The sequence below is a fragment of the Carcharhinus amblyrhynchos genome, chromosome 32 (assembly GCF_965287045.1).
Source record: "Carcharhinus amblyrhynchos chromosome 32, sCarAmb.v2.hapA, whole genome shotgun sequence".
NCBI classification, from domain to species: Eukaryota; Metazoa; Chordata; class Chondrichthyes; order Carcharhiniformes; family Carcharhinidae; genus Carcharhinus; species Carcharhinus amblyrhynchos.
The window spans coordinates 9,807,782-9,835,499 of NC_137355.1; the positions used below are offsets into that span (position 1 = coordinate 9,807,782).

Here is a 27,718-nt window from a genome sequence, read left to right on the forward strand (position 1 = left end):
CTGATGGGCAGGGCAAGCCGGTAAGATCGCAAGAGCCAAGAATTGGCACAGTGGTTAGCACCGCTGCCTCACAGCACTGGGGACCTGGGATCGATTCCTGGCTTGGGGTCATTGTCTGTGTGAAGTCTGCACGTTCTCCCCATGTCTGCATAGGTTTCCTCCTGGTGTTCTGGTTTCCTCCCACAGTTCAAAGATGTGCTGATTAGATGCATTGGCTATGATATATTATGGATTAACAGTGTGAATACAGGGGGGTTACAGGGATAGAGCCTGAGTGGAATTGTGGTAAGTGCAGACTCGATGGGTCAAATGGCCTCCTTCTGCACTATAGGGACCCTATGATTCTATGAAACCATTTGGAGGCTTGATGGATGATTACTGACAGAAAAAAATATCTTCTAGAAAGAAAAATATATCTCGGTCCTCCTAAAAAGAGAACGAGGTGGATATGAGATCAGTGTTGAGGTCCACATTCAAATCCAAAAATTGATGACTGCAAAATTCAAAGTTAACTTTATTTATTAGTATCACCAGAAGACTGCAATGAAGTTATTTTGAAAATCCCCGAGTTGCCACACTCCGGCGCCTGTTCGGGTACACTAAGGGAGAATTTAGCACTGTCAATGCATCTACCAGCACATCTTTCGGAGTGTGGGAAGAAACCAGAGCACCCGGAGGAAACCCACACAGACACAGGGGGAGAACGTACAGACTCTGCAGGGACAGCGAACCAAGCCGGAAATTGAATCCGGATCCCTGGTGCTGTGAGGCAGCAGGGCCAACCACTGCGCCATTGTGCCACAGACAGGGTGGGTAGTCAGAGGCTTATTTCCAGGGTGGAAGGGACAACTACAGGACAGCACAGGTTCAAGGGGAGAGGGGGTAAGTTTAGGGGAGACATGCGGGGAAAGTTTTTCACACACAGGGTGTTGGGTGCTTAGAACGCACTGCCAGCAGAGGTGGTGGAAGCAGGCACCTTAGCATTATACAAAGCGTATCTTGATAGGTACATGAACGAGAGGTGAACAGAGGGATAGAAACCGTATATCGGGCCAAAGGGCCTGTTCCTGAGCTGTATTGTTCTTTATGTTTCTATATATGTGGAAGATGGGAATCAGGATATAGAATTTGATGATTAGCCGTGATCATAATGAATGGCGGAGGAAGCTCGAAGTGCCGAATAGCCTTCTCCTGCTTCGATTTACTATGATTCTATATAATTCATTGTGAACATTCAATGTGAGTCATATAGCCCAATGGGTTCTACACAATTCTCCTTCCCTTAGTGCACGATGACCGAATGGTCCAATTATCACTGGGTCTAGTATATTCATCAAACATTTACAGGAGGCATTTGATTGCTCGCTGTGGTCAGAGATCCTAAAGGGAATACTCTTCTAATTTGCACTAATGTAACAATGGGGCTGACTCGGATATAATTAACCTGGCAGAAGCAAAGCTGCCATGATGGGATTCCTATCTCTGTTAACAGATGGGATGGGGTGGATCTCTCACAACCAAACTACTTGCCAAGTTAATAGCCTAATGAAACCCTTCACTTATCAAATTCAGGCACTGTGACACAGCCACATTTACAGTGACTTCTATGCAATCCATATTTCACTTCACCGTCATGAATATGATGGGAATGGAGCGATGCAGACTCCATAAGTGCTTACAGTTTTAGTTTAGGTAGGCATCATGATTGGCGCAGGCTTGGAGAGCTGAAGGGTCTGTTCGTGTGCTGTACTGTTCTTTGTTCTTTGTCCTCACTTTCGGGTGCTTAATGTAAAATTGTGGGGCTAGATTGTATCTCTTAATGGGAGGTCAGGACTGGAACTGGGAGAATGTTAAATGTCCTGGGAGTGCACAGTGTCCCAGAATGATTGGCCAGATCAAGAGTATCATAGAATCATGGAATCCCTACAGTGCAGAGGAAAGCCATAAGGCCCATCGAGCCTGCACTGACCACAATTCCACCCAGGCCCTCCAGATATTTACCCTGCTAATCCTCCTGACACTAAGGGGCAATTTAGCATGGCCAATCCACCTAATCTACACATCTTTGGACACTAAAGGGTAATTTAGCACAGTCAATCCACCAAACCCACACACCTTTGGAGTGCGAGAGGAAACTGGAGCACCTGGAGGAAACCCATGCAGCCACAGGGAGAACATGCAGACTCTGCACAAACAGTGACCCAAGCCAGGAATTGAACCCGGATACCTGGCACTGTGAGACAGCAGTGCTGACCACTGACAATGTGACCAGATAGCCTCTCTGTGATGTTGGTTGAGGGATAAATATTGTCCATGGATACCTCCCCTTGCTTTCCATTAAAACTGTGTCACTTTCGCTAAAGAGGACTGACACAACCTCAATTTAAAACTTTATCGAAAGTTTGGCAGTACTTCACTGGAGATATTACCCCACCCGATAAAAATCTGAAGGGGAACTGAACCTACAACCTATTAATTCACTCACTGAGCTACAGCTCAACTGGATGGGGACTAAGTGAAATGTTGCTGGTGAAGTTTTCTACATGGAGCAGTTTATCACTCCAAGAACCATTTACACAGGCACTCTTATTTTATGAGACAAACAAAGGACTGTGTAGGGGACAAAATTGCCCCCTAATGTCCAAAGATGTACAGGTTAGGTGGATTGGCCATGGTAAATTACCCCTTAGTGTCAGGGGGAATAGCAGAGTAAATATGTGGGGTTACGGGGATAGGGCCTGGGCGGGATTGTTGTCGGTGCAGGATCGATGGGCCAAACAGCCTCCTTCTGCACTGTAGGGATTGTGTTCTATGATGGCTGATTTCTGGCTGAAATGATCTGGTCGTGACATGGAGATGCTGGCGTTGGACTGGGATAAACACAGTAAGAAGTCTCACAACGCCAGGTTAAAGTCCCACAGGTTTATTTGGTAGCAAAATCCACTAGCTATCAGAGTGCTGCCCCTTTGTCAACTGAGTACTTTGGACACTAAAGAGTGCCACTCACCTGATGAAGGAGCAATGCTCCGAAAACTAGTGGATTTTGCTACCAAATAAGCCTGTTGGATTTTAACCTGGTGTTGTGAGACTTCTTACTGTCGAAACATCCTGGTAACAGTGAGATATCTGCCTCTGCGCGGCTGATTGTGAGAATAGCTGTGTGAGTGAATCTGAGGGTCTCAGATCAGTGAGCAGGAGGAGGCTATGATGCTGTGAGCCGATGGATATTTGCCAGGCTGCCCTTTGTCATCACCTTAGGAGGGAATCTTTGCTGAATCAGTTAGTGAGTTGGCGACGACAATTTAGCCCTTAATGAAATGTCGCCCCAGCTGTCCTCTCCTGCTGCAGATCTCAGGTCTTAAAAAATCACTCCCTCCTCCACATACAGATTGTCTGCTTTAACTGCCGGCACCAATCACACCAGCTGAAGCTGTAAAGAAAAGATAATGGCTTGGAATACAAGATTAATTCCGGTCGTCTGCCAGTTAATGAGATGTTTTCATACATTCACTTTTAATAGCCATCAAATAACCTGTTTACGCTCATCATGGAGAGATTATACAGACTAATCTTTTCCTCCCAGTGTTCAGCGTTGTGGAAAGATTTTCCAGCTTCTTAACCACCCATTGAATGGAATCAGGGATGAGGACAATCAGTTAGTTCTTTCAATCAAGTCAGGAACCAAATCATAGAATCCCTACAGTGCAGAAGGTGGCCTTTCTGCCCATCGAGTCTGTACTGACAACAAGACCCATCCAGACCCTATTCCCGTAACCCCACGTGTTTAACCTGCTAATACTGCTGACACGAAGGTCAGAGGCCAAATGCCCGTGACCGCTGAAGTGTTCACCAACAGGAAGGGAACAGTCTTGCCTGTCACCTGTTGGCGAACACTTCAGCGGTCACGGGCATTCGGCCTCTGACCTTCGGGTAAGCGTTCTCCAAGGCGACCTTCATGACACACGACAGCGCAGAGTCACTGAGCAGAGACTGATAGCCAAGTTCCGCACGCATGAGGACAGTCTTAACCGGGATCTTGGGCTCGTGTCGCACTATCTGTAACCCCCATGACTTGCCTGGGTTTGCAAAACCTCACTTACTGTACTGTCTGGAGACAATACACATCTCTTTAACCTATGCCTAATGCTCTTTCCACTCACATTGTTGGCCTCCTTAAGACTTGAATAGCAGGTTAGTTGTAAAGACTCGCATTCTAATCAGTAATCTGTAAACTGTCTGTGCTGTTATATGCTCTGTCTGAGGCCAGAACTCTCCATTCACCTGATGAAGGGGCAAACTCCAAAAGCTTGTGAGTTTACTATCAAATAAATTGGTTGGACTTAAACCTGGTGTTGTCAGACTTCTTACAGTGCAGCACACCCTCAGTCCTGCACTTGGCGTCCCAGCCTAGATTTTGTCCCCAGCTTTCTGGGGGTTTGGGGGGAACTGAACCCCACAAAATGGGGCTTCTCGCAGGAGAGAGTGTCACCAACCGAGTTATCACTGATACTGGAACATTCCGGCAGCGACCTATCCAAAATGAGGACTTGAAACCAATTTAGGAAGGTGCTTGAGTATTTTCATAATCACTAGACAACCGTGTGTGGCATTTCTCTCTGTTCCTCATGACGCAAATGGAGAACCCCCCACCCCCACCACCTCTCCCCCATTGCTATGGATTTGACTTGGAGAAATGAGTCACTGGCCTGAACTTAATGCCCGTGGTGCTGCTCCCATTCCCACCCACCAGAGAGGTAAGTGCCAACCCTATCCAGGACATCTCTGGGATTTAATCCCATCGGGGATCCTTCTCAAGCATTTACCCGTCTGCTGCCGGCTCTCCTGGGGGAACCTCGGGGCAAGGGCGCCAACCTCAAGAGCCATCAGCTAATCAGAGAGTGGCAGCTCTTTAAACTCACTCAGCAACATCAGTGGGGAGGAGGTGGGGAGGGGGGGTGGCTGTTGCTGAGTTTAAAGAACCACCACTGGGACTGCAGGAGGTCCAGGATGAGGAGCAACCACAGTATGGAGGTTGTGGGCATGGTCTCGCTGGAGTCAGTCGGGCACTGGCGAGGAGTGAAGGAGGTCAGTGCAGAGAGCGGAGTGTCCTTCCCATGGGCAGTGATAGTTAAATAAGTGAGCAAAATGGAGTAGAGTGTGGGCAAATGTGACATGGTCCATTCTGGCAGGAAAAATAAAAAAACTAAACTGTGAGAGATTGCAGAACTCTGAGGTGCAGAGGGATCTGAGTGTCTGAGTGCATGAATCACAAAAGGCTTATTTACATGCAGGTATAGGACAGTCGGAGAAGACGATGGCCTAGCGGTATTATCGCTAGACTATTAATTATTGCTAGACTATTAACCAGCTAATGTTCTGGTAATCTGGGTTCAAATCCCACCATGGCAGATGGTGGAATTTGAATTCAATAAAAAATATCTGGAATTAAGAATCTATTGATGACCATGAAACCATTGCCAATTGTTGGGAAAACCCATCTGCTCCACTAATGTCCTTCAAGGAAGGAAATCTGCCGTCCTTGCCTGGTCTGGCCTACGTGTGACTCCTGAGCCAGTGATTGACTCTCAAGTGCCCTCAGGCAACTGGGATGGGCAATAAATGTTGGCCCAGCCAGTGATGCCCAGGTCCCATGAAAGAATTTTTAAAAAAGTAAGCAATTAGCAAAGGTAATGGAATGCTATAGTTGATTGTGAGGGGAATTGATTACAAAGATAGGGAGGTTATGCTTCAGTTGCACAGGACACTAGTAAAACCACGTCAAGAGTATTGGATTCAGTATGGGTCTCCGTATTTAAGGAAAAATGTAAAAACGTTGGAAGCAGTTCAGAGACGGTTTACTCGACTAACACCAGGAATGAGTGGTGTTGTACCATGAAGTATCATGACAAGAGGGTCTTGAATCACATCAGAGATTTAGTGATGGAAAATAAAACTTTATACAAACAAACTTAATACAGGTTCAGGACTCCCAATAGAGGTTAGCTCCTACCAGGGCCCGATTGGTGACGGTTCACACACTTCCTCCTGATAGGCCCCAGTAGAGTCCCAAGACCCATAAAGACTCACCCCTTAAAGGAGCCACGCTACCACAGGCGGGTTGTCATGTGAGGACGTGTCAGAGGGGTTAAGCTTGAATCCATTAGAGTTTAGAAGAGGTGACATGATCGAAACCCTTTAAGACCCTGAGGGTTACTGACAGGGTGGATGCGGAGAGGATGTTTCCTTGTGATGGAGAATCTAGAACTAGGGGGTCACTGTTTGAAAATAAGGGGTCGCTCATTTAGCACAGAGATGAGGAGAAATATTTTGACTGAGGATTGTGAGTTTTGGAACTTTCTTCCTCAAAAAACAGTGGAAGCAGAGTTTTTCAGGCAGAGATAGATAGATCCTTGATTAACAAGGGGTGAAAGGTTACCGGAGGGCAGGAATGTGGGGTTGAGGTTACAGTCGGATCGGCCGTGATCTTATTGAATGGCAGAGCAGGCTCAAGGGGCCGAGTGGCCTACTCCTAATTCCTGCGTTCATATGTCAGGGTGGCCCTTGTTGCCACGTTGCCCTCTGTGGGGCGCGCGTACCTGATCAGGAAGGTACCTTCCCTCAGTCAGCAGGACATATCTGGTGGCCTGTCCAAGTGGCATGGGCACCCCTGCAGCTGGTAGATCACCAGCGGTGGCAGAGTGAGGTGCTGGAGTTACCATTCATTGGTCATGTCAGGACTTCAATTGGCCCAAGGATAGGAGGGTAAACCTTGACTCATTGGAGGTGGTGGTGGTGGTGGTGGCGGGGGGAGGCAGGAAGGTGACGGACTCTCCACACCTCGCCATCTTGCCAAGGGAAGGAGTCAACCTCCCCCATCCCTCCATGGGTATATGCTCAGCCTCCTGGCCCCCTCAAAATGAGCTTTGACCAAGACACAAACAGGACAGTAAGTACCAGGTTGCCATATTACCAGCATTATCGACAAGTTGGGACTGGTTAACATGGCTTGGCTTCTTTTAACCGATAATACGGGAGGTCCAGGTGAATAATTAAAATATTGGCCTGACAATAAGCAGCAATTTCAGGAAGGGATGTTTCAGAATCTGTTACATCTTCCTCACTCTGCATAGCGGCCTGCAGAGTGTTTAGCTTACAGATCCCGGTCCAGTCATTGTCAAACCAGCAGGGGGGGGAGTTTGATCACACCGCATTAAGTATCTGTTGAGTAACATTGTGGATTTTCAAAACCAGCTCTGATTAAAAATAGCTTCAAAACTCCAGACAAACTGTGGCAAAATACTTTCCATCCAGACATTCTGAGTAATTGATCTACATCAATAGGTTATCTGGTCATTATTTTGATATTATTCAGAAGGCGGAAGGGGTTAGTTTAATTTGGCGTCGTGTTTGGCACATTGTGGGCTGAAGGGCCTGTTCCTGTGCTGTACTGTTCAATGTTCTATTATTCATTTATGGGATGTGGGCATTGCTAGTTAGGCCAGCGTTTATTGCCCATCCCTAATTGTCCTTCAGTAGGACTTGAGCCGCCTTTGTGAATTGCTGCAGTCCACGTGCGGTAGGCCCACTCACAGTGCTGTTAGGGAGGGGGATTTAGGATTTTGACCCAACAGCTGCAGAGGAATGGTGATATATTTCCAAGTCAGGATGGTGAGCGACTTGGAGGGGGTGTTCCCAGGTATCTGCTGCTCTTGCCCTTCTAGATGGTAGTGGTCATGGGTTTGGAAGGAGTTGGTGAGTTCCTGCGTGCATCTTGTAAATGGTACAGCAAAAGACAAAATGTTGGAAAATCTCAGTAGGTCTGGCAGCATCTGTAAGCCATGATGTGGGGATGCCAGCGTTGGACTGGGGTGGGCACAGAAGGAAGTCTCACAACTCCAGGTTAAAGTCCAACAGGTTTATCTGGCAGCACAAGCTTTCGGAGCGCTGCCTCTTCATCCGGTGAGTGGGGTTGTGTTCACAAACAGGGCATGTTTATATGTCCTGTTTGTGAACACAACTCCCAGTCACCTAATAAAGGGGCAGCACTCCAAAAACTAGTGTTGGAACTTTAACCTGGTGTTTTGAGACTTCTTACTGAGTATCCGTAAGGAAGAAAAGAACTGATTTTTCTCTTCTCCTTACATATGCTGCCAGACCTGCTGAGATTTTCGACTATTTTCTCTTTTGGTTTCAGATTCCAGCACCCGCAGTAATTTGCTTTTATTTTGTAGATGGTACACACTGCTGTTACTGAGCGTTGGTAGTGGAGGGATTGGGTGTTTGTGGATGTGGTGCCAATCAAGCGGGCTGCTTTGTTCTGGATGGTATCGAGTTTCTTGAGTGTTGTTGGAGCTGCACCCATCCAGGCAAGCGGGGAGTATTCCATCACACTCCTGACTTGTGCCTTGTAGGTGGTGGTCAGGCTTTGGGGAGTCAGGAGGTGAATTACCCGCCATAGGATTCCAAAGCCTCTAACTAGAAAATTGTGGGATCTTGCTGTATGCAAATTGGCTGCCACATTTCCACCATTACACAGCGGCGACACTTTAAAAGAAGTCCATTGGTTTTAAGGTGCTTTGTGAAATCCTAAGGTTGTCAAAGATGTTATTATAAATGTCTCTCAGAGGTGAGCAGGTGAAACACAGCACCTGATGGTTTGGTTCAATAGCTTTTAGAGACCACTTTCAAATGTTCAGTGAGGGTTGTGGTGCGAGGGAGTGGGGAGACATCTACACTCTGCTGTGATGGGGAAGTTTGAAAGTCTGGTAATTGGGATGTCGCATTGCCCAGCACACATGTTGGGGATCATATTGGGGACGATGGTCGGTTCGGTCCCAGGGTGGAAACAGCTCAGAGGAACAGAACAATTGGCCAACAGCAGTGGAAATGTTGCTTACAGCGGGAGAAACATACAACCAGCCAGCGTTAGGTGCAGACACATAACACCCAAGTGTCAGTCTCACAGGGTTTAAATAGTTAATGGAACATACAAAGAGTCCCACTGAGATGAACAGAGTGCCTGAGTAACATCCAAATAGTGGAACAGCAGTGTGACAGGGTGGGATAGGATTGTCCCATGCTTTAACATGGTGTCTGTTACATGGGGCATTGTGGGTAAGATTAACATCCCAACAAGGAGCAGGAGTAGGCCATTCGGCCCCTTGAACTTGCTATCCCATCTAATGACATCATGGTTGATCTGATAGTAACCTCAAATCTGCATCCCACCCTCCTCCCCCCTCCCCCCACTCACCAAGAATCCATCCACCCAGCTTTAAAAATATTCAAAGTCTCTGCATCCACCGTTCTTTGAGGAAGAGAGTTCCAGCAACTCACCATCTCGGACAGAAAATATTCCAATCTCTGTTTTAAACGGGTGACACCTTATTTTTAAACAGCGACCCTCTCGTTCTGGGAGTGTGGTGGAGCCAGTGTCAACTGAGGCTTTCAAATGGAACTTGGATCTGAAAAGGAAAGTTTTGAGGCCTCTGGGAAAAGGCCAGGAAGTGGCACTGGGTGAAATGCTCCTTCAGAGAGCTAGCACAGACATGATGGAATGAAAGGTCTCCTTCTATTCTGCAACCATTGCTATGATTCTACCCAGGATTTTTTTTTGTTGCGTACTGTGCTAGAGCATGCATTCTAAACCATGGTCTTAAAACATTTAAGTTGAGGGCAGCACGGTGGCACAGAGGTTAGCGCTGCGGCCTCACAGCGCCAGGGACCCGGGTTCAATTCCCAGCTTGGGTCACTGCCTGTGTGGAATCTGCACATTCTCCCTGTGTCTGTGTGGGTTTCCTCCGGGGGCCCCGGTTTCCTTCTACAGTCTGAAAGACGTGCTGGTTAGGTGCTTTGGCCACACTAAATTCTCCCTCAGTGTACCCAAACAGGAGTGTGGTGACTAGGGGATTTTCACAGTAACTTCTTTGCAGTGTTAATACACGCCTACTTGTGACTAATAATAAAAAAAGACTTCAATAAGTAAAGATTTGAGCATAGACACACAAGAAAGAATAGCCTCATATTTCCTTTTGTTAAGTCTCTCTCTCTCTCTCTCTCCCTCTGTAACAGTGAGGGAATCCCAGCCTGTGACTGAAGTGACAGCTGTAAGCCCAGAGAAATTGTTACAGAGAGTTTATTAAATATTCATTGTTTTCATTCATAATAATCAACATGATATGAGCTATCAGTATTCACCAAGGAAACATACGGGGGAATTACCCCAGGGGATTCCCTCTTCTAAAATGACAGATTGCGAATGGCACGGAAGGAGGCCATTTGGCCCATCTGTCTCCCATTCCCCCCACTTGATCCCATAGCCCAACCCTATTCCCCCATTTGATCTCCACAGCCCATTCCCATTCCCACACTCGATCTCCATAGCCCAGTCCCATTCCCGCACTCAATCTCCATAGTCCATTCCCATTCCCACACTCGATCTCCATTGCCCAGTCCCATTCCCGCATTCAATCTCCATAGCCTAGTCCCATTCCCATGCTCGATCTCCATAGCCCAACTCATTCCCCCACTCGATCCCCATAGCCCAACTAATCCCCCCACTCAATCTCCATAGCCCAGTCCCATTCCTGCACTCGATCCCCATATTCTAGTCCCGTTGCCCCACTCAATCCCCATAGCCCATTCCCATTTCCCAACTTGATCCCCGTAGCCCATTCTCATCTCCCCACTCGATTCCCTCACCTGATCCCTAGAATCCAGCCCCATTCCCCCACATGATCCCCATAGCCCTGCAAGTTTATTTCCCTCTACGTTCCATCTGATTTCCCTTTGAAATTGTGGATCGTATCTGCTTCCAGTCTTGTGGTGGTGGTGCCCTGGATAAGAAGCTCCTCCGGAGAGTCAGTGCAGCCTCAATGGGCCAAATGGCCTCCTTCTGCACTGTACAGATTCTATGGTTCTCACAGGTAAAATCATAGAAAGCCTACATTGCAGAAGAGGCCTTTTGGCCCATTGGATCTGCATTAGCCCTCTGAAAGAGCCCCTACCTAGTCAAAATCTCCCATCTTAACCCCATGCGTTGATCAATCCACCTAGCCTGCATATCTTTGGACACTAAGAGGCAATTTAGCATGACCAATCCACTTAACCTGCACATCTTTGGACACTAAGGGGTAATTCAGCATGCCTAATCCACCTAATGCACACATCCTTGGACACTAAGGGGCAATTTAGCATGGTCAATCCACCTAATGTGCACATCTTTGGACTCTAAAGGGCAATTTAGCATGGCCAATCCCACCTAATGTGCACATCTTTGGACACTAAGGGGCAATTTAGCACAGCCAATCCACTTAACCTGCACATCTTTGGACACTCAGGGACAATTTAGCATGGCCAGTTCGCCTAACCTGCACATCTTTGGACACTAAGGGGCAAAGTAGCATGGCCAATACACCTAATGCGCACATCTTTAGAAACTAAGGGGCAATTTAGTGTGGCCGATCCACCTAACCTACATCTTTGGAGTGTGGGAAGAAACTGGAGCACCATGAGGAAACCCATGCAGACACAAGGAGAACATGCAGACTCCACGCAGACAGTGATCCAAGCAGGGAATCGAATTCAGGTCCCTGGCACTGTGAGGCAGTAATGCTAACCACTGCTGCCCCTAAATGTGAGGGGGGGGTGGGTAAATTAGATTGAATCTAAATGACTGCTGAGCAGACAGTGCGAGTCATCGTAAGTTTGTGTAGAGGTAGAATCACTGTTCCCTCCAGAGAACTGTGCGTTACTCCTGAGTGGTATAAGCGAGATGAAATTGAAGGCGTTGCCAAATTGTGGCAGCTTCAGCAGTTCCAGGCTGAATTACAAAGTGCTTAACAGATGTACTGTGAATGAAAAGTGACAAACCCTCGGGGCCAGCCAGATTGCAATGAAGTGTGGGCATTGTGAAGGTTCTTTAAGGTTATCTCTGCTTCCTCCGCAGGTTACATGGTAGGTACCACGAGATGGCACCCCACCTCGTACCAATGGACTATACCAATGAACCGGACGTTAAAATTCCAATCCAGCTGATAACCAACATGCCAGAACTAAAGGTACTTGACTCAGGGGGTGGGATAGGGGGTGGGGGTAGGGGTGTTGGGGATGTGGTGAGTTGAAGGGATATCCTTGTGAAAAGCACTGGGAAGCTGGGCAGAGGGGTAGGATATAGACTTACAAACGGCTTGTGTACCATCTACAAGATACACTGCAGCAACTCACCAAGGGTCCTAGGGCAACACCTTCTCAGGACACTACTTCTACCATCTAGAAGAACAAGGACAGCAGATACATGGGAATGCCACCACCTGGAGGTGTTTCCCCGCCCCGCCCAAAGTCGTTCACCATCCTGACTTGGAAATATATCGGCCGTTCCTTCACTGGGTCAAAATCCTGGAACTGCCTCCCTAACATGGCACGTGTACTGTTGTGGTTCAAGAAGACAGCTCGCCACCACCTTCTCAAGGGGCAACTAGGGTTGGGCAATACATGTTGGCCCATTCAGCATTGCCCACATCCCATGAGTGAATAAAAATTGAAACTGGGGAGTGGGTAATATATGGCAACTTCATCAGTGATGCCCAGAACGATGAGATAAGGAGAACTCATTCATGATGGGGAGGCAATGGCCTCTTGGTATCATGACTAGACTATTAATCCAGAAACTCAGCTAATGTTCTGAGGACCCAGGTTCAAATCCTGCCACAGCAGATGGTGGAATTTGAATTCAATGCAACATATCTGGAATTAAGAATCCACTGATGACCCTGAAACCATTGCCGATTGTCGGTAAAAATGAAAGATAAAGATGGCAAGACTCGATAACCCTGGATGATAATTGTGAGCTTAGTGAAAAAGAAGAAAAGCCCTACATAGATTTCAAGAAATTGAAAATGGATAAGGTGCTTGAGGAGTACAAAGGTAGCAGGAAAGAGCTTAAACATGGACTTAGGAGGGCAAAAAGGGGCCATGAAATGTCCTTGATGGGCAGGATTAAGGAAAATCCCAAGGCCTTTTACACGTATATAAGGAAAGGGTGGATCCACTCAAGGACAGTAGAGGGAATTTGTGTGTGGAGACAGATGAGGTGAGTGAGGTCCTTAACGAGTATTTTGCATCAGTATTCATAAAGGAAAAGGATGTGGTGGATGGTGAGTGCAGAAAGGAGGATGTTGACACTCTAGGACATGTTGAGGTAAAAAGGAAGGAGGTATTGGAGGTTTTGAAAAGAATTAAGGTGGACAAGTCCCCAGGGCAGATAGGGTCTATTCCAGAATACTGAGAGAGGCAAGGGAAAAATATTGCTGAGGCCTTGGACAAAATCTTTGTATCTTCTTTAGCCACGGGCAAGGTACCAGAGGATTGCAGAGTAGTTAACCTTGTTCCTCTGTTTAAGAAGGGCAGAAGAGATAACCTGGGAAATTATAGGCCTGTGAGTCTTACATCAGTGGTGGGGAAATTATTAGAGAAGATTCTTCAGGGCAGGATGTACTCATATCTGGAAGAGAATAGGCTTATTAGTGATAGGCAGCATGGTTTTGTGAAGGGGAGGTTGTGTCTCACAAACTTGATTGAGTTCTTTGAGGAAGTGACAAAAAAAAATTGACCAGGGCAGGGCAATGGATGTTGTACACATGGACTTTAGTAAAACCTTTGATAAGGTCCCTTGTGGCAGACTGATACAAAAAGTAAAGTCATATGGGATCCGAGGTGAGTTGATAAGATGGATACAAAACTAGCTTGGGCACAGAAAGCAGAGGGTAGCAGTGGAAGGGTACTTTTCTAACTGGAGGTCTGTGACAAGCGATGTTCCACAAGGATCAGTGCTGGGGCCTCTGTTGTTTGTAATATATATAAATGATTTGGAGGAAAATGTAGGTGGTCTGATCGGTAAATTTGCAGATGATACAAAAATTGGGGGAGCAGTGGATAGCGAGGAGGATTACCAGAGGATACAACAGGATATAAATCAGCTGGAGACCTGGGCCGAAAGATCTCAGATGGAATTTAACCCAGACAAATGTGAGGTGATGCGATTTGGAAGATCTACTGCAGAAGGAAAGTGTACAGTAAATGGTCGAGCTCTTAGAAATATTAGCATACAGCGGGATCTAGGTGCGCAGATCCGCAGCTCCCTGAAGGTGGCAACTGAGGTGGACAAGGTGGTCAAGAAGGTGTATGGCATGCTGGCCTTCATCAGTTGGGTTGAGTATATGAATTGGAAAATCATGTTGCAACTGTATAAGACTTTGGTTAGACTGCATTTGGGGTATTGTGTACAATTCTGGACACCACACTACCAGAAGGATGTTGACACTTGGAAAGGGTGCAGAAGAGATTTACCAGGATGTTGCTGGTTTGGAGGATATGGCCTATGAAGAACAAACTTGGATTGTTTTCATTGGTGTTGGAGGATGAGGGGGGGATCTGATAGAGGTTTACAAGATTATGACAGGCTTGGATAGAGTGGGTGGTCAGAGTTTCCCAGGGTTGAAGAGTTGATTACTCGGAGGCATAGGTTGAAAGTGAGAGGGGACAAGTTTAAAAGAGATGTAAGGGGCAGGTTTTTCACACAAAGGGTGGTGAATGCCTTGGATGCGCTGCTGGAGGAGGTGGTGGAAGCAGATTCTGTAACAATGTTCAAGAGGCATCTAGATAAATACATGAATAGGCAGTGAATAGAGGGATATGGGCCATGTAGAGCCAAGAAAATATTAGATTAGAAGCATCTGTGTCGGCACAGACTTGATGGGCTGAAGGGCCTGTTCCTGTGCTGTACTGTTCTTCTAAAAACCTATCTAGGTCAATAATGTTCTTTTGGGAAGGAAATCTGCTGTCCTTACCTGGTCTGGCCTACATGTGATTCCCGAGCCACAGCAATGTGGTTGACTCTCAACTACCCTCAGGCAAATAGGGATGGACAATAAATGCTGCCCAGCCAGTGACACCCATGTCCCATGAATTCATTTTTTAAAAACGTACAATTCAGACACATTACATAGTGAGTTTTCACTTCCTGGCAGGAGTTAGCTGCAAGATGTCAAGTGAACATTTATTGAAACAGTAAAACATCTTCTGATGATAAAACTAATGATGCCTGATGTAAAACATTTTAATTTTAATGATCAGCATAATGAAAATAGGAATTGTGCCTCTTTGGACCAGCTGAAAATGTATCATGAATCTAAACTGCCCAATCCAATAAAGCGATACATCATGAGATCAGATTTTCCCAGATGTCAGTGGGTGAATTTTATGCATCACTGACAAATCCATTGGCATCTTCTGGAGTTGACTCCAGTTTAATAAGGAAGGTAAACATCCTACGATGTTGCTAAGCCCATGCTGGCACTGTGGTTAGCACTGCTGCCTCACAGCACCAGGGACTCGGGTTCAATTCCCAGTTTGGGTCACTGTCCGTGCAGAGTCTGCATGTTCTCCCCATGTCTGTGAGGGTTTCCTTCGGGTGCTCTGGTTTCCTCCCACAGTCCAAAAGACATATTGGTTAGATGCATTGACCATGCTAAATTCTCCCTCAGTGTACCTGAGTGTGGCAACTAGGGGATTTTCACAGCAACTTCATTGCAGTGTTAATGTAAGCCTACTTGTGACAATAATAAATAAACTTTAAATGTTCCAAGCTTGTCCAGTAAAGGATGTGAAGGTAAACTCACAGGCCTGTCAGATGGGGAAGCTTCCAAAAACGATAATTCAGAACAAAATTAATAGCTACGTTCACATGCTTCAGCGCTGCACAATATTCATTTTGGAAAGAGCGTTGGGAGGGGGCTGTTGGGGACAATGGGAATTGGGTTCACCCACAGTCTATTACTCTGCCTCAGGCCCCAAGAACATCTCATCATACTCAACATCGTTCAGTCCCTTCAAAGTCCAAAGCAAAAGTTATTGTTTCACCCCTCAAACTTCTCGCACTCACAAACATTGATTATTTTTGGGAGGAATATTCCTCCCTCTGTCTCTGTCTCTTGGTTTCTGTCTCTCCCTGCATCTCTGCCTGTTTGTCTCTGTCTGTCCCTCTGTCTTTGTCTGTCCTTGTGTCTCTGTCTGTCTGTGTCTCTGTAGGGGATTTTCACAGTAACTTAATTGCAGTGTTAATGTAATCCTACTTATGACACAAATAAATAGACTTAAACTTAAAACTCCCTGCCTTTCTCTGTCTTTCTGCATATCTCTGTCTCTCTGCCTGTCTCTGTCTCTCTGTCTCTCTCTGCCTGTCACTGTCTCTCTGTCTCTGTCTCTCTCTGCCTTCTGTCTCTCTGTTTCTATCTCTCTCTGCCTGCATGTCTCTCTGCCTGTCTCTGTCTCTCTGTCTCTCTCTGCCTGTCTTGCTGTCTCTCTCCGCCTGTCTATCTCTCTGCCTGCCTGTCTCTATCCCTCCCTGCCTGACTGTCTGTCTCTGTGTCTCCCTCACCCTTCTCCATCCCACCCTGGGTGTTGTGATCCACATCTTTCCTTCGACGAGCAGATACTCAGACCACTGCTGTCAGTGGGATCTTGCTGTGCACAAATTGGCTGTCCACAGATTTCCCCATACAACAACAGTGAGAGTAAGCATTTGATTGGCTGTAAGGTGCTTTGAGAAATTGCCAAGTAAGGCTGGAACAGAAATTTCTATTCTTCCTGAGTGATGATGGTGCTATGGTGATGTGCCTCGTGTGATCTTGATCATCCCTCTCTCTGTCTGTCTCTCTCGTGTGAGCTAGGGCTTACCCACCATAGCCATGCTGGCTGGCAGTGCACATACTGGTGCCAGTGGGGGTCAGGCACTGGGGAAAAGGGAAGGGTTTGTGTTCGCCAGTACGACAGGATCTCAAATCTCAAATCTCAGAAGCAGACTGATCCTGACCTTGACTTTCAGACTTCCCAGAGACTGTTAATCAAATATACTGAACTGTTCTAACATTGAACACCTCAAATAAAAAGATATCCTGAGGCAAAGAATAATTCAAGGTCACGCAGATTCCAGTTTCATTAGTTCTGTATGGGGTTGACCGCTTTTACAGATGAACAGGAGGCCATTCGGACCCTTGAGCCTGCTTCACCATTTGATAAGCGGCAAAGTGGTTAGCACTGCAACACCGCCCCCCCGCCCCCCCCCAGTACCAGGAACCGGGCTCCCTTCCCAGCTTGGGTCCCTGTCTGTGCGGGGTCTGCACATTCTCCCCCTGTCTGCGTGGGTTTCCTCCCACCGTCCAAAAGATGTGCGGGTTATGTGGATTGTCCAGTGTAAATTGCCCCTTTGTGTTCCAAGAAGTCTAGGTTGGGGGGATTAGTGGGGTAAATACCTGGAATTACGGGGTTAGGGCCTGGGTAAGATGCTCTGTCAGAGAGTTGATGCAGACTTGAGTGGCCAAATGGCCTTTTTTTTAAATGTTTAAAGTTTATTTATTCGTGTCACAAGTAGGCTTACATTACATTACATTAACACTGCAGTGAAGTTACTGTGGAAATCCTCTAGTCACCACATTCTGGCGCCTGTTTGGGTACACTGAGGGAGAATTTAGCATGGCCAAAGCACCCTAACCAGCACATTATCAGCCCATTGAACTGTGTTGAATGCTCCTCCCATGGCCAACAAGTCCTGGGACTGGACCTAAATCCAGAGCTTCTGGTCCAGCAGTGACCCACTGGGCCACAAGGCTGCCACTGTTGAAGATAAATGATTTGATTTGCTTTATTATTGTCACATGTATTGGGATACAGTGAAAAGTATTGTTTCTTGTGGCAATCCAGACAAAGCATACTATTCATAGAGAAGGAAAGGAGAGGGTGCAGAGTGTAGTGTTATAGTCATAGCTAGGGTGTAGAGAAAAGTCTAGTCAAAAGTCTGATGGCTGCAGGGAAGAAGCTGTTCTTGTGTTGGTTGGTACGTGACGTCAGACTTTTGTATTTTTTCCTGAATGTCCAGAGTGTATTGGTCCTTAATTATGCTGGCTGCTTTTCCAAGGCAGCAGGAAGTGTAGACGGAGTCAGTGGATGGGAGGCTGGTTTGAGTGATGGACCGGGCTTCATTCACAACACTTTGTATTTCTTGCAGTCTTGGGCAGAGCAGGAGCCATAGCAAGCTGTGATCCAACCAGAAAGAATGCTTTCTTTGGTGCATCTCTAAAAGTTTATGATAGTCGTAGTAGACATGCTAAATTTCCTTCGTCTTCTGAGAAAGTAGAGGCATTTATGGGCTTTCTTAATTACAGTGTTGCCATCGGGGAAGGAACGGAGAGAGTGCAGAATGTAGTGTTACAGTTATAGCTAGGGTGTAGAGAAAGATCAACTTAATGCGAAGTGGGTCCATTCAAAAGTCTGATGGCTGCAGGGAAGAAGCTGTTCTTGAGTCGGTTGGTAAGTGACCTCAGACTTTTGTATTTTTTCCTGATGGAAGAAGGGGGAAGAGAGAATGTCCGGGGTGCTTTTCCGAGGCAGCGAGGAATGGTGAGCCTGTGGCATTCTTTATCACAGAGTCAATGGATAGGAGGCTGGTTTGTGTGATGGATTGGGCTAAATTCATGACCCTTTGTAGTTTCTTGCGCAGAGCAGGAGCCATACCAAGCTGTGATACAACCAGAAGGGATGCTTTCTATGGTGCATCTGTAAAAACTGATGAGAGTTGTAGTGGACATGCCAAATTTCCTTAGCCTTCTGAGACAGTAGAGGCATTGATGGTACCAGGGATAAGGGACTTTAATGCGGAGAGCCTGGAGAAGCTCAGAGTAGCGAAGGTTAAGAGAAGATTCAATAGAGGCGTTCAAAATTGTGAATGATCGATCGAAGCTATGAGGAGAAGCTGTTTCCATTGGCAGTCGTCAAAATACAAGATTGTTGTCAAACGAGGTAGAGAGAAAATTGGAAGGTTTTTTTTAACACAATGAGCTGTTAGGATCTGGAATGGGCATGGCCGGTGGAAGTAGATTCAATAATTGAGTAAATGTTTGAGAGGGAAAAATTAATGACTGGATTCTGAGTACAGACAATCAGACAGTTCTTTTGATGAGCCGGTACAGGTACAGCAGGCCGAATGGTCTCTTTCTGTGCTCAGTTCCCACACTGAGGCACCAGTGCCTAGTGGGAAAAGGCAAATCAGGGCTGAATAATTCTACGCCAAAGTTTTGGGGGGGGCGGTCACAGAGAAAACACTAAACACTGCAGGGCCCTCTTGCGTCTGATGTCAGAGACCTGGTGGCCAAATGACTTGGAAGCAAATTGTTTGCCCCCTCTCTCCTGAGCACCCAATGCTGAGATGCAAGTGAGGAATGGGCAAAAATGGTCCGTAAAAGAAAAGCCCCAATCTTCCTCACAAAAAAAAAGAAATAAGCATTTTGTTCACACAAATGACAGAGACTCTCTCTCTCTCTTGGGACGAGCCAGGCTGGGATCTCTTGGTGCTTTTAATCTATTTGGCTCATAAAGAAAATGACTTATTGACACAACAACACTGGGTCAAAGCCAGCAAAGTCTTGCAAAATGTATTAGCCCGTACAAAGACATCAGATAAAGATGTTGCAATATGAATATGGTAATGAACTGGCAGACAGGGAGTAAGTGAGCCATTTATTAAAGCAACTGAGTTCAGGCAAACAGGCGCAAACCATCCATTAAGCATCCCAATTATCCTCCATGCATCACACACTTGTCACACTGTTGATTCAGCTCACTGCAGAGATGCAGTCTTTTTCTTCAAATACTGAACTGTTTGAGAAAACAGTCTTTCTGATGATTTGCTCCAGCGTGGGCAATAGTTGGATTGAACTGGAGTGGGTGGCGATCATTGTCAGTGTGCCATTGCTAAATACCGGAAAACGGAACACTCACTGTGACCATCCCCAAAAACAAAAGAGCTGAGGAATTCAGAGGACCCCATTGAAGGATTTTTATTAAAAATAATCATCATTTAATCAGGATTGTGCACAAGGCTGGTATCGGTTCGCTATTGACTATTTAGAAACATAGAAACTGAAACAGGAGGAGGCCATTAAGCCCTTCAAGCCTGTTCCACTGTTCATCTTAATCATGGCTGATCATCAAATTCGATATCCTGATTTCCCCTCTCCCCCTCCCCCCAATATCCCTTGATCCCTTTAGCCCCAAGAGCTATAGAAACATAGAAGATAGGAGGTGAAGGAGGCCATTCGGCCCTTCGAGCCTGCTCCACCATTCATCACAATCATGGCTGATTATCAAATTCAATATCTCGATCCCCTCCTCCCGCCATATCCCTTGATCCCTTTAGCCTCAAGACCTATATAGAAACGTAGAAGATAGGAGCAGAAGGAGGTCATTCGGCCCTTCGAGCCTGTTCTGCCATTCATCATGATCATAGCTGATCGTCCAACTCAATAGCCTAATCCTGCTTTCTCCCCATAACGTTTGACCTCATTTGTTCCACGTGCTATATCCAGCCGCCTCTTGAATACATTCAATGTTTTGGCATCAGCTATTTCCTGTGATAATGAATTCCACAGGCTCACCGCTCCTTGGGTGAAGAAATGTCTCCTCATCTCCGTCCTAAATGGTCTACCCCGAATCCTCAGACTGTGACGCCTGGTTCTGGACTCCCCCCACCATCAGGAACATCCTCCCTGCATCGACCCTGTCTAAGTCCTGTTAGAATTTTATAAGTCTCTATGAGATCTCCCCTCGTTCATTTGAACTCCAGCAGAAACAATCCTAACCTTGTCAAAGTCTCCTCATACATCAGTCCCGCCATCCCCTGGTAAACCTTCATTGCAGTCTCTCGACAGCAAGAAAGATTTCTTCTTGAAACCACACAATGTTTGGGCCTCAACTACTTTCTGTGGTAGTGAAGTCCACACATTCACCACCGTCTGGCTGAAGGAATTTCTTCTCACCTCAGTCCAGTTGACTGGATATGGGGCTTACCAGAGCAGCAGTGTGTACTATCTACAAGATGCACTGTAGCAATTCACTAGTCTTTGGTGAATTGCTGTGGTGCATCTTGTAGATAGTATACACTGCTGCTACTGAGCATCGGTGGTGGAGGGATTGGATGTTTAAAATTCTGGATGGGGTGCTGATCAAATGGGTTGCTTTGTCCTGGATGGTGTCGAGCTTCTTGAGTGTTGTTGGAGCTGCACCCATCCAGGCCAGTGGGGAGTATTTCATCACACTCCTGACTTGTGCCTTGTAGATGGTGGACAAGCTTTGTGGGTTAAGAGGTGAATTAATCGCTGCAGAATTCCCAGCCTCTGATCTGGTCTGGTAGTCCGGTTCAGTTCCTGGCCAATGGTAACCCCAGTTAATAGTGGGTGATTCAGCAATTATAATGCCATTGAATATCAAGGGGTGGTGGTTAGAGTTCTCTTATTGGTGATGGGCATTGCCTGGCATTTGTGTGGCCTGAATGTTACTTGCCACTTGTCAGCCCAAACCTGGATATTGTCCAGATCTTATTGCATTTGAACATGGGCTGCTTCAGTATCTGGGGAGTCGCGAATGGTGCTGAACATTTTGCAATCATTGGCGAACAGGCCCAGTTCTGATCTTATGATGGAGGGAAGGTCATTGATGAAGTAGCTGAAGATGTTTGGGGCGAGGACATTGCCCTGAGGAACTCCTGCAGTGATGTCCTAGAGCTGAGATAATTGACCTCCAACCACCACAACCATCTTCTTTTGAGCCAGGTATGACTCCAACCAGTGGAGGGTTTATTTCCACGCTGCCTCACCCCCTGCCCACCTCCAATCATGCTTGACTGACCACTAGATGGAGGGGGAAAGAACAGGTTAGAAAGTCTCATGTTACAGAATTAAATCAAATAAATCTTAAATATATGTGGATTGATTAGCAAAAATGGCTCATGTGGATGCGAACTTAAATGGGAAGACAGTAGACCAATACATTTTTGTTATTCATTCATGGGATGTGGGTATTGCTGACTAGACCAGCATTTATTGCTCACCCCTAATTGCCCATTGAAAAGGTGTTGGTGAGCTGCCTTCTCGACCCGCTGCAGTCCTCAATCCCCCTGCCTCTGCTCGGTTAGAACCTTCTTTTAACACACTGGGCAGAATTTAGTGCAGGCACGAGGGGTCAGTGATAGGAGTATAGTGTCACCTAATTGGCCAGGACCTCTGTATTAGGTATCAAATCAAGCACCCAAGCAGAGGAGGCGATGGCCTTGTGGTATTATCGTTAGCCTATTAATCCAAAAACTCAGCTGGGGACACGGGTTCAAATCCCACCACGGCAGATGGAGGAATTTGAATTCAATTTTAAAAATCTGGATTTAAGAATCTACTGATGACTGTGAAACCATTGTCGATTGTCGGAAAATCCCATCTAGTTCACTAATGTCCTTTAGGGAAGGAAATCTGCTGTCCTTACCTGGTCTGGCCTACATGTGACTCCAGACCCACAGAAATGTGCTTGACTCTCAACTGCTCTCTAAACAAGAACAACTAAGGATGGGTAATAAATGCTGGCCAGTCAGCGATGCCATGTCCACGAATGATTAAAAAAGAAATTTCCATTCCAGGAGAGCAGAAATGCCGTGTGATAGGAATATTATTGATTTGTGGATAGCTAACAGGTTTTTAAGCTTCATCGTAAGATCTGCACTAACCTGCTGAGCAAATGCTCACAATGGGCACTGTATTGACAGCGAGGTATGTGCAGATCCCACAACAACTGTGTAACAATCTTCCTCCATTGTGGAGCCCTGTACAATCCACAGAGCTCAAGCAGGTTCAAGTCTCAAACAAGACATCACCCAGGGCAGTGGGCTAACATGGTACCATGATAAAAACTGTAACGCCAAATTAAACATTACTTTTTAATAGCTTGCTGTGAAAGCGAATGTCCTTTTTTTAACTTCACTTCCTTGAACTTTTGTCTCTCAGTTTTATTGCTTTAATAAAGAATTTTATTCGGGGGCCCTCTGATTTACCTTCTGCACTATTCCTGATTCTGACTGGAATTGCACTCTCCCTGCATTAACAACTTTCAACCGGTCTTCACATCCAGAGTCAGCTGTCAGATCCTAGTCGCCACAGCCCTGGGGAAGTATAAAAGCCTGAGTGAAAATTGGTGGTTAACACTGCTGCCTTATAGAGCTAGGGTCCTGGGTTCAATTCTGACTTCGGGTCACTGCCTATGTGCTGTTTGCATGTTCTCCCCATGTCTGCGTGGGCTTCCTCTGGGTGCTGCCATGTGTAGATCAGGTGGATTGGCCATGCTAAATTGCTGCTTAGTTCCTCAGATCTGCAGGTCAGGTGGATTGGCCATGCTAAATTACCCCTTAGTGACCCCAGATCTGCAGGTTAGGTAGATTGGCCATGCTAAATTACCCCTTAGTGGCCCCAGATCTGCAGTTTAGGTGGATTGGCCGTGCTAAATTGCACCTTAGTGACCCCAGATCTGCAGGTCAGGTGGATTGGCCATGCTAAATTGTCCCTTAATGTCGGGGGATTAACAGGGTAAATATGTGGGGTTGTGGGGATGTAGGGTCTGAGTGGAATTGTCGTTGGTGCAGGCTCGATGGGCTGAATGGCCTCCTTCTGCATTGTAGGGATTGTATTCTATGAAATTGAGAATGGGACATTAACACTTTTGTGAGGGAGTGCTGTGATAAGAGAGAGTGGGGAAGGAAAGCTGACCCTGTCGGGATAAACCCAATGGAATACGGGAATGTGGCGGGGGGGGAAGACAAAGCCAAAGTTCTTTTTATATTAAAACCGAGCACCTTTGTTTCCGCAGGAGAATCCATTCAAAGAGCAGATAGTGAAGACCTTTTCCGAAGATGGTGAAGGGAATCTGAGCTTCAATGACTTTGTGGACATGTTTTCTGTGCTGAGTGAAATGGCGCCACGGGAACTAAAGGCCATTTATGCCTTTAAAATCTACGGTACTGGAACCCATTTCCTTAATTCACTCAACCGGTTGCAAACTCCCCTCAGAGCAGAATGAGACCAGTGCAGACACCAAAACAGGGCAGTCAGAAAAAAAACCCAATCTATTCAAAATATAACAGACACACGTTGTATAATCCTCACCTGTGATTTTTAACAGTTACATTTCCAATAAGCCCTTCTGAAGTCACTCTGAGGAGGATCTGTCTTGCATTTCTACCAGGAACAATTTTAACTCTTGTAGAATCCCTACAGTGTAGAAGAGGCTATTCAGCCTGTTGAGTCTCCACCGACTCTGTGGCAGAATATCTTACTCAGGCCCCCTCCCCACCCTATCCCCGTAACCTCACACATTTCCCATGGCTAATCCCCCTAACCTGCACATGTTTAGTCACTAAGGCATAATTTAGTGTGGCAAATCCACCTAATCTGCACATTTTTGGACACTAAGGGGCAATTTAGCATGGCTAATCTACAAACCTGCACATCTTTGGACACACTAAGGGGCAATTTAACATGGTGAATCCACCTAACCTGCACATCTTTGGACACTAAGGGGCAATTTAGCATGGCCAATCCACCTAACCTGCATATCTTTGGACACTAAGGGCAATTTAGCATGACTAATCCACCTAACCTACACATCTTCGGACAGTGGGAGGAAACCGGAGCATCCAGAGGAAACCCACGCGGGGAGACCGTTCAATTTGACTGGCTGGACATGCTGAATTGTGACAATATGGTTGGACTGTTAGTGGCAGGTTGGGCCCAATGGAAGTTCCTGGGTCAGTCAGCATTTGGGAAGCAGGTGGGGAGTACGTGCCCTGGGAGGGAAGGCCTGGGATGGAGGAATCCTGATTCTCCGAGCTAGGCGAAGGAAAGTTTTAAACTCACACTACAGGCTCTGGGTTCTAACCAGGGCAATAGTGTTAAAATACCATTGATTGCTGCTTAAGCTGGCACATTGGGGTTCTATTGACATAATATAAGGCATTGTCCACTCTCAACTTTCATCTTCCTTAGGGGGAGCAGAGTGCTGAAGGTTTGCAAATGTTACACCTCAGTTCAAAAAAAAGTGAGAAATAAAACCATCGATTCCAGACTAAGTGCTGGGGAAAGGTAGCGAAATGGGACAAAATTAATTGACTGTTAGAACGTGAGTTGGTAAATGAAAGTAAGCATGGATTTGTTAGCAGGAAAATGTGTTTGGCTAATTGTATTGTTTGACAAAGCAATGGAGAGCGCTAATGGATGCACTTGATGTTGATGACATAGGTTGAGATGGATTTGTGATCAGTAAGGGAATCAAAAGTTACGAGGCAAGGGCAGGAAACTGAGGAGCGTCAGATCAACCATGATCTTATTGAATGGTGGAGCAGGTTTGAGGGGCCGAATGGTCTACTGTTCTTATTCATTACAGTCAAACATTAGAACCAAGTACAGACCATACAGCTCCTCAAACCCACCCCATCATCACGGAATGCTTACACAATTCCATTTTCCCACACTCTCCCATACCTCTGGATTCCCTTTATTCTGAAATACTTTGATTTGATTTGATTTGATTTATTAGTGTCACATGTATTAGTATACAGTGAAAAGTATTGTTTCTTGCATGCTGTACAGACAAAGCATACTATTCATAGAGAAGGAAAGGAGAGAGTGCAGAGTGTAGTGTTACAGTCATAGCTAGGGTGTAGAGAAAGTTCAACTTAATGCGAGGTAGGTCCATTCAAAAGTCTGACAACAGCACGGAAGAAGCTGTTCTTGAGTTGGTTGGTACGTGACTTCAGACTTTTATATCTTTTTCCCAACGGAAGAAGGTGGAAGGGAGAATGACCAGGGTGTGTGGGGTCCTTGATTATGCTGGCTGCTTTGCCAAGCCAGCAGGAAGTGTAGACGGATTCAATGGATGAGAGGCTGGTTTGCGTGATGGATGATGGACTGGGCTACATTCACGATCTTTTGTAGTTTCTTGCGGTCTAGGGCAGAGCAGGAGCCATACCAAGCTGTGATACAACCAGAAAGAATACTTTCTATGGTGCATCTGTAAAAGTTTAACGTGCTTACCACCTCTCTCTGAGACAGAGTATTTCCAAAGGCTCAGAGGTTTCTGAAATTCCTCCTTACCTCAGTCCAGAATGGTCAACGCCACTTTCCTGAATGTCCCTTAACCAGAAATTGAACAGTAATCCTTTTAATTTGATAGATTTATTTATAAAAGATGTTTGCATCACATATATCTATCTGCCTTATACTCAGTAAGAAGTCTGACAACACCAGGTTTAAGTCCAACCGATTTATTTGATGGTAAACTCACAAGCTTTCGGGGTTTGCCCCTTCGTCAGGCGAATGGAGAGTTCTGGCCTCAGGCAGAGCATATAACAGCACAGACAGTTTACAGATTACTGATTAGAATGCGAATCTTTACAACTAACCTGCTATTCAAGTCTTAAAGTGGCCTTATATTCAATCCAGAGATCCAGAGTAATGTTCTGCAGGGCCCACATTTGAATCCCACAGTACAAGGTCAAATTTGATTCAATAGAAATGATGACCGTGAAACCATAGTCAATTGTTGTAAAAACCCACTTTAAGGAAGGAAATAGAAACATAAAACATAGAAAAAGTACAGCACAAACAGGCCCTTCGGCCCACAAGTAAATGTCCCTATCTACTAGGCATACCTATAACTCTCTATCTTACTAAGTTAAACATGAAATGTGCCATCCTTACCTGGTCTGGCCTATGTGTAACAATGAGGCAGCATGGTGGCACAGTGGTTAGCACTGCTGCCTCACAGCGCCAAGGACACAGATTCAATTCCAGCTTTGAATCATTGTCTGTGTGGAGTTTGTACGTTCTCCCCGTGTTTGTGTGTGTTTCCTCCGGGTGCTCCAGTTTCCTCCCACAGTCCAAAGATGTGTAGGTTCGGTGGATTGGCCATGTTAAGTTGCCCCTTGGTGTCCAAAGATGTGTAGGTTAGGTGTGGCGGGGGGAGGATGTGGGAGGTAGTATGTAGTCACACTGCAGCAACCATTGCGAATGTGGGTGGGCTTGGTGGACAATCCACACTCTCCCTATCCGTTCTTCATTACATGCTGCCTTTATCTTCGACAGATTTCAACACGGATAATTTCATCTGCAAGTCGGACCTGGAGAAGACCCTCAATAAATTGACACGGGAGGAGCTTGCTCCTGAAGAGGTGACCCTGGTGTGTGAGAAAGTCATCGAAGAAGCTGATTTAGATGGTGATGGGAAGTTGAACTATCCGGATTTTGAGAATATGATCGGCAAAGCACCCGACTTCCTCAGGTAGGTTTGAACAAGGAAAGCCAATTTGTGAGCTAGTCAGTTTACCCGGAAGAGAGAGATGAGGTGCGACGATAAATGAATGGAGATTACAAAGTGGGCTGATAATGAAGGATGCAAAGATACTTCTATGGTGCATTTCTAAAGTTTAAAGTTTATTTATTAGTGTTACAAGTGGTTTACATTAACACTGCAATGAAGTTACTGTGAAAATCTCCCAGTCGCCACACTCCGGCGCCTGTTTGGGTACAGTGAGGGAGAATTTAGCACGGCCAATCCACCTAACCAGCACTTCTTTCAGACTGTGGGAGGAAACCAGAGCGCCTGGAGGAAACCCATGCAGACATGGGGAGAATGCAGAGTCCACACAGACAGTGACCCAAACCAGGAATTGAATCCTGGTCCCTGGCATAGTGAAGCAGCAGCGCTAACAACTGTGCCAACGTTCCGCCCTATGTAAACATCCCTGTAAACATTGGAACCAAGGTTACAGTTTCCTGTACCTCTGAGATAAACGTTC

The 27,718-nt window shown here is 46.1% G+C and overlaps 1 protein-coding gene across 1 annotated transcript in view; it reads left to right on the top strand.

Moving 5' to 3' along the window:
• cib2 (calcium and integrin binding family member 2) overlaps positions 1-27,718 on the top strand; it is a 76,169-nt gene that overhangs the window by 42,045 nt on the left and 6,406 nt on the right. The window contains exons 2-4 of the mRNA XM_080216114.1: positions 11,948-12,059; positions 23,734-23,881; positions 27,006-27,201. Coding sequence (XP_080072240.1) covers positions 11,970-12,059; positions 23,734-23,881; positions 27,006-27,201 — 434 coding nt within the window. The 5' untranslated portion in view covers positions 11,948-11,969. The remainder of the gene's footprint in view (positions 1-11,947; positions 12,060-23,733; positions 23,882-27,005; positions 27,202-27,718) is intronic.